This window comes from Tursiops truncatus, chromosome 7 (genome assembly GCF_011762595.2).
Source record: "Tursiops truncatus isolate mTurTru1 chromosome 7, mTurTru1.mat.Y, whole genome shotgun sequence".
Taxonomy (NCBI): Eukaryota; Metazoa; Chordata; class Mammalia; order Artiodactyla; family Delphinidae; genus Tursiops; species Tursiops truncatus.
Window position 1 is genome coordinate 65,544,654 of NC_047040.1, and position 7,424 is coordinate 65,552,077.

At 34.6% G+C, this 7,424-nt stretch overlaps 1 protein-coding gene across 1 annotated transcript in view; it reads left to right on the forward strand.

Annotated features, from left to right (window-relative positions):
- SCN9A (sodium voltage-gated channel alpha subunit 9) overlaps window positions 1–1,944 on the forward strand; it is a 148,926-nt gene extending 146,982 nt beyond the window's left edge. The window contains exon 27 of the mRNA XM_019923191.3: window positions 456–1,944. Coding sequence (XP_019778750.1) covers window positions 456–1,648 — 1,193 coding nt within the window. The 3' untranslated portion in view covers window positions 1,649–1,944. The remainder of the gene's footprint in view (window positions 1–455) is intronic.
- Window positions 1,945–7,424: the final 5,480 nt, after the last annotated feature.

Consider the following 7,424-nt stretch of genomic DNA (forward strand, 5'->3'; position numbering starts at 1 on the left):
ATGATGAAGTAGCTAAAACAGATGACATAAAAAAGCTCCTATATCATGATTACATTTGTAAATGTTTGTGTGCTTGCATAGAAAAATGGAGTGGTCCTCAACAAAATATTAACAGTAGTAAATGGTTGGTTGATATTTCAGGTGATTTATATTTTCTTTTTAGCATTTTACTGTGTAGATTTAATTTTTCTACCCTTAACAATTAAAAAAATCGTTGTGGAGGAAAAAAATAAGATCTACAAACTTAGTAAGGGAGAGAAAATTTCACAATAGTAATTCTAACCATTTTCCTGTGGGATTGCTTGATCCTTGGGTTGTTACGAAATTGCTTGCAATGTAAAATGACAATCCTGAAATCATAAGAGGTAAGATGGCACATAAAACTATTTAGAGTCATGATTTTCTGTAGCATGGATATTTAAGTATTTTCTTTGTATTCCTTCCCTCTTCACCAGGTATGTTTCTAGCAGATTTGATAGAAAGGTATTTTGTGTCCCCTACCCTGTTCCGAGTGATCCGTCTTGCCAGGATTGGCCGAATCCTGCGTCTGATCAAAGGGGCCAAGGGGATCCGCACGCTGCTCTTTGCTTTGATGATGTCCCTTCCTGCGTTGTTTAACATCGGCCTCCTGCTCTTTCTGGTCATGTTCATTTACGCCATCTTTGGAATGTCCAACTTTGCCTACGTTAAAAAGGAAGCTGGAATTAATGACATGTTCAACTTTGAGACCTTTGGCAACAGCATGATCTGCCTGTTCCAGATTACCACCTCTGCTGGCTGGGATGGATTGCTAGCACCTATTCTCAACAGTGCACCACCTGATTGTGACCCCAGGAAAGTTCATCCTGGAAGCTCAGTTGAAGGAGACTGTGGGAACCCATCTGTGGGGATATTCTATTTTGTCAGTTACATCATCATATCATTCCTGGTCGTGGTAAACATGTACATCGCTGTCATTCTGGAGAACTTCAGTGTTGCCACTGAAGAAAGTACTGAGCCGCTGAGTGAGGATGACTTTGAGATGTTCTACGAGGTTTGGGAGAAGTTTGATCCCGATGCCACCCAATTTATAGAATATAGTAAACTCTCTGATTTTGCAGCTGCCCTGGATCCTCCTCTTCTCGTAGCAAAACCAAACAAAGTCCAGCTCATTGCCATGGATCTGCCCATGGTCAGTGGGGACCGGATCCATTGTCTCGACATCTTATTTGCTTTTACAAAGCGTGTTTTGGGTGAAAGTGGAGAGATGGACTCTCTTCGTTCACAGATGGAAGAAAGGTTCATGTCTGCAAATCCTTCTAAAGTGTCCTATGAACCCATCACAACTACACTAAAACGAAAACAGGAAGATGTGTCTGCTACTGTCATTCAGCGTGCTTACAGACGTTATCGCTTACGGCAAAATGTCAAGAACATATCAAGTATATACATAAAAGATGGTGACAGAGATGATGATTTGCCCAATAAAGAAGATATGGTTTTTGATAACGTTAATGAGAACTCAAGTCCAGAAAAAACAGATGGAACTCCATCCACCATCTCTCCACCTTCATATGATAGTGTAACAAAACCAGACAAAGAGAAATATGAAAAAGACAAAACAGAAAAGGAGGACAAAGGAAAAGATGGCAAGGAAGGCAAAAAATAGAGCTTCACTTTGATATATTGTTTACAGCCTGCGAAGGTGATATATTTGTGTTAATAAGACTCTTTTAAGGAGGTCTATGCCAAAACTCTTTTTATCAAAATAGTCTCAAAGTCAGTGCAGTCGCTAGCTCTGATTCTCTAACATAGGTGAGCAGCATTAGCAGTGGCTATTTTTGCATTGGTAAATGAATCTATAAGAATTCTTAAGAGTAACTGTACAGGGATTATTGGTTACAGCAAACAAAGGTGATTTAATTTTATTTACTTTTAATAAATCAGAAGACCATGTAGAAAATGTTCACATCTGCCTTGTCATCTTTTCACAGGATTGTAAACATTCATGTTTCCCACACAAATACAAACACACGCGCGCGTGCGCGCAAATATCTATCATTTGGATATCTACAAAAGTATTTTCCCTTGGCTTTGCCATGAAGTGCCCTGATGGAAGGAATGAATACTAGTAATGAATGTTTAGTTAAAACATCTTGTTATTATTAGGGGGCAAGACTCTTTTATCCATCTACAGTGGTCATTCTATATTTTGAGGTGCTTAAATTTATTCATATTGCATCAAAACCAGTTTATATGTGCCTATTAAATGCCATGGGATTAAAAACATGTAGGCTCGTCAGTTCAACAAATGCTTTTTATTCATCTTGACTCATATACCAACTAGGATAAGAGTTACCTTTAGAGTATTGTGCTTCATAGACTGCCTTTTTCTATATCCTTCTTTGTTCATACAATAACTGTGGAACATGAAAAAATTATTTTCAGTATGTATCACATTCCTCGAAAGAAAAAAATGAAGGTAATTGAGAAAAGAAGCAACTGGAGAAAGCTTTATTCACTTTTATGTATACAGTATAACACTGGACTGTGCTGCCCCAAAATACCAATAATAACCCAACTCTTAGTCATTTTTGTCACCGTCTTCTGCTTTCTGATTCAGTATTGTTGAGTTATGCTTTAGCACTAAGGAAAGTTGATATTTCTCTTCCATGGAGTGCTTCCAGATATGCAGGTAGATATTTGATACCATGGAACATGTTTGAGCAGATAATGACTTGGGCACAGTATTAACTGTGTCTCCTGCACACCATCCTAAGTGTGTATGGCATGCTTTCAACACAGACTTTGTGTGAAAAGGATGAAATAGCATTCATCCTCTTGAACTTTTATGCTTTCATCTACAAAATGAGAAAGATGTCACTTTCTCCATAAAATTCTATGATTATGAGGTATATTATGTATCAATCAATAGCATATCCTGAGCTTATAGTTTACCAAGCACACATTCATTTTGCTTTAGCTGTTGTCCTTCCACCAAGGATTATGAATCTAGTTTTTTAAAAATCCTTGTTAATAGTGGCTTGAAAAGAAACAGGCATGATGTATTTTTTATGAGTTTATTCCAGGAATATGAGATCTTTCTTCTATCGAGTTATTCATGCACACACAAAAATCGAGTTACATAAGTAGTAAGAATTTTATTTAGAAGATTTTGTGGGAGTTTTCAAAGCAAATATATACAACAATATTTCATTCATTTGCTTTCTTAAATGAAAAAAGAACATAAATATATTTCTATCTTAAGTACTTAAAGTAATTTTTTTGTTGTTCTGGCTAGTTAAAAATAAAGGAGATTTAAGCATACCTGTAGAGATGAAGAAGTATAGGTAGCGAATGAGAGGCAGAGAGGCAAAGAAACACAGAAATGAGAAAGACAGATAAAAACCAAGAAAGCGAAATTTCCACAGAACTTTCTATCTAGAATGTTTTCAGCATCTGTGAAGGAGATTATCACATCTAGATATTTGTCCTAAGGCACATATGAAATTAAACCTAGGGCCAAAGATTCTTTACACCTAAATTCAATCACTCATCTTACATTATTTGAGCCTCTTTTTTATTTAATATATAAGATACCACGCAGTGTTTTCCTAGACTATGTGGAGCATTGCATCACATCCCTGCTAAGTCTGTTGAAAATAGGTTTTGACAATTTAATTAGAGAACCATACAAAATATATTAACATTTGTAAGATATTTTAATACATTAAATTAAGAAATTAATACTAACTTAATTTGAATGCAGTTTATCCTCATCATTTTAAATCTATATAAATATAACTGCACTTTGCATATTTATATAATACAGTGTGAAAAGATGTATAGTGGGTAGGTTTATGTGTGATTTACTACTAATGTTTTTACATTGCCTGATTTTTATGTGAAGAAAATATTGGCAACTGGTTCCTCAACACAATTTCTTCTTAGCATTTCAAAAAAAAAACTTACAAAGTCACACTTCTGTTTCATGCTGAACCTATTTCATGCTGAACTATAATTTTTTTTTCAATATAACATGCTTAGGTTTTGTATATGTATGTTTTCCCAGGAATGTCTAGTTGTGACTTTTTATCAATTACTAATAATATTTGGAACCAAGAGCTCATTTAATACAGTACAAGCTTGAAGGAAAATTAGACTTCTCTTTTCATGTAGATTACCGTTTGGTACTGATTATAAGATACCACCCTCAGAAAGCACTGTCATGCTAATATTTAAGTCACACAATCATTGAACTCATTTAACCTAATGATATAGAATGGCAGTTACACTGTAAAATTTAAATTGGAATAAAACTGAAGTGAACAGATTTGAATACAAATCCATTCATACAATTTGAATAAAAGTGGGTGAATCTCACTTTACCTTTTTGACTGTTACATAGTTTGCAAAAGATATAAGTGATTTGTGGGCTGTTTCTAAATGCTGATTGTTGAAAACCTCAACCAAAAAATGTTCAGCATGATTTCATAGAATTTTAATAGCTTTGTTAAAAAGAGTTAAGATAAAATGCATATGTAAATAAAGCAGTTCTAAATAGCAATTTCAGAGAAATGTTACTGGGAGTGATGAAAAAGGGCCAGCTAAATTAGAATGCCCAAGTAATTGGCTTGGGTTTAGGACCTATATATAGAGGCCATCAATTTCTGTTAATATCTGCGGTTTATTATGTTATATTCTTGAGGAAAATAATCAAGAACTGCTTCATAAAATTCAGTGAATAGCCGTGAATATAATAATGCTGTTTACATAGAATTCTTTACAAATTTCATATATCTATGAATGCTCAAAATGTTTGTCATAAATTATATTGTAGTTATACTTGAGACTTAAACATTGTAATAGAATCTAAAAATAAAAGTCATCAAAAAAATTAAATCATGTTGGCATGTATCTTCTGTTTTTGTGAAAATAATCTTTAAGGAGATCAATTCAGTGCCTCCCTAAATAAGTTGTAGCTACTGATAACTCTTTTCTTTTTATTGAAAAATGGACAGCTTCAAGTGTCTTCCATGAGAAGTTTTCCAGGGTAAGAAAGATAGGGATAAAGACTACAGAATTCCAAAGGAATTCATTGAAATCTACAATAGAGTTTGTGCAGGAGAAGAAAATTGAGTCAGGAAGTGAAAATATATAAACATTTAGCCACACAATGACAGCGTGTATCTTTTTTGTGTGATAGTGTTGAGAGGTAAGATAGCATACATAATGGCGAGGGCTTGGGTTCTAGATCCAGAATTGTATTTGGATACCAGTTAAGCCAGGACTCTTCAAATTTCCTTAATACATTACTTAACATGTGCCTCAGCTTTCTCATCCGTAAAATGTAGATAATAGTACTACGCTGCCATATGGTTATAAGGGTAGAATGAGAAAATTCACATGAAGCAATTAGAACAGTGCCTGACAACACAGAATCAAGAATTTATATTTCTAATAGTAGTTAGTGCGACAGTCACTTCGCTGCTAAAAGTATGAGCCCAAGCTACCTCTCCATCATACAGGAGCACAATGCAGTCTCCATAAATGTTAAATGATGATATTTCTATTTTATATGGGTAAGTGTGAATATAGTATCCCAGAGAGTCTCATGCCCCCAGTTGGTAGGTAGTGAGCATTCAGTGCACCAAAATATTTTTAAATTGAACTATTTTTTTAGATTTATGAATGCAAACAACATGCTAAAATGAGAAAACATGCATACTGTATTTACAAAGGTTTAGCTTTTTCCAGGAGAGTATTTGGAGGTAGAAGTTCCCATATTAACTAAATAGTCAATCCAAACCTCTATTTTAGTTCAGCTGTGAGCATCCAGTCCTGTTATTTGTCTTTAAACAAGATATACTAAAAAGAATTGCTGTTGAGCTGGGCCACTATTTCTACCTTGTGTGTTAGTATAATGGTGTGTAGAAAGGTATAAAATATTCCTAGGGAATCTCTGTACTGGCAGTTGTGATAGTCACTCTGCAGAATAAAATTATAGTCCCTCAACAGTACCATCACCTCAACCTGATTGGCAATCACATGAAGTTCCTACAACAGAACAGCTCAATTCTTCCTTGCTGTAGATAATATTATACCATAATCCAGGCAAAATGAGCTGCAGAGTACACGATAATCTCTCTCAAGGGAGGGAAAAGTTGCATACTGATTAGAGCAGAGGAGACCTTTGCTGCAACTACATTTAATGCACACAGGAAGAGAAACATGAATAATTGAGAGCTATAAACAAGCAACAGAGCAAACATGCTACACTTTATTATTCTAAGAGTTGTATAATTAGGTACCTACATTAACAATTAATCCATCCCAGAAAAGAAAGCCTATTTTAAGAGATTTAGGAGGCATGTGTCATGTCTGTGTCATGTGCTTTAACTTGATTCTCAAATATTTAATATATATTTTCATAAGCAGTTTAAAGGCAAAAACGTCATAGATAAAACTATAGGCAATAAGTATATAGAAATGATTCAGAGCTTGTTAACAATTTTGAAAACCTAGTGGAATTGAGGAAAAGTTACTCCTGTTCCAGAGGCTATATTTGCTGGCATGTGCTAGTTTTGATTGTAATTCATACAAGACAATATGACTTCTATTTAGTTAATTTCCACTAGGTGACTAGCAACACCTTGGGATATCTTTATGGGCCTATCAAAATAATTAAAAGCGAAGACAAACCGTATTACGAAGTGAAAGAAACCAGTCTGAAAAGGCAACATACCGTACAAACTAGCAGGTGACACCAATGGGAATACTTCAACGCAGAACAAACTATTTCATAACCTTAGGGAATTTAAAATAAAATTGATTTTAACTGCATTAGACCCCTGGCAAAATTGAAAAGAGAACTACCAAAGAAAACCGCTGTAAAGTATTGAGGGAAAAGAACGCAATTCAAAGACAAGGTCTGGGAAAGACTCCTGACAAATTAAGACAACAAAAAAGTGAACTTTTCCAACCTTCCCCAAAACGTCACGCAAACCCCATCTACTTTTTGTCTTTCTGCAGAGTTTTAGAGCTGCTGACACCTTCACTTCCACCTCAGCCTATGGAAACAAATCCATGAATTAAAAGCTTTTGTGACTCCTAATTACTTTCAAGGGAGTCAAACTCAGCAAAATTCAGTTTATGTTCAAAAAGAGCTAACTGTCATATGTGAATTGTTCATTCATTCAGTGAATATCTACCGAGCACCTTCAATCTGCCAGTCCCTGTTCCAGACAACGTAAAACAGACAAATCCCTTCCCTCGTGGAGATTTTATTTGAGGAGAGACAAAAACGATGACAACTGAATGATTATAAATATCAGAGAGTAATATTATATTAATTTATCATTTATTATAAGTCATGTATATATGAGTTAAATTATATTTTACTATTTCTTCTATTATTATGTTACATACTATTTTCTTTTATGATA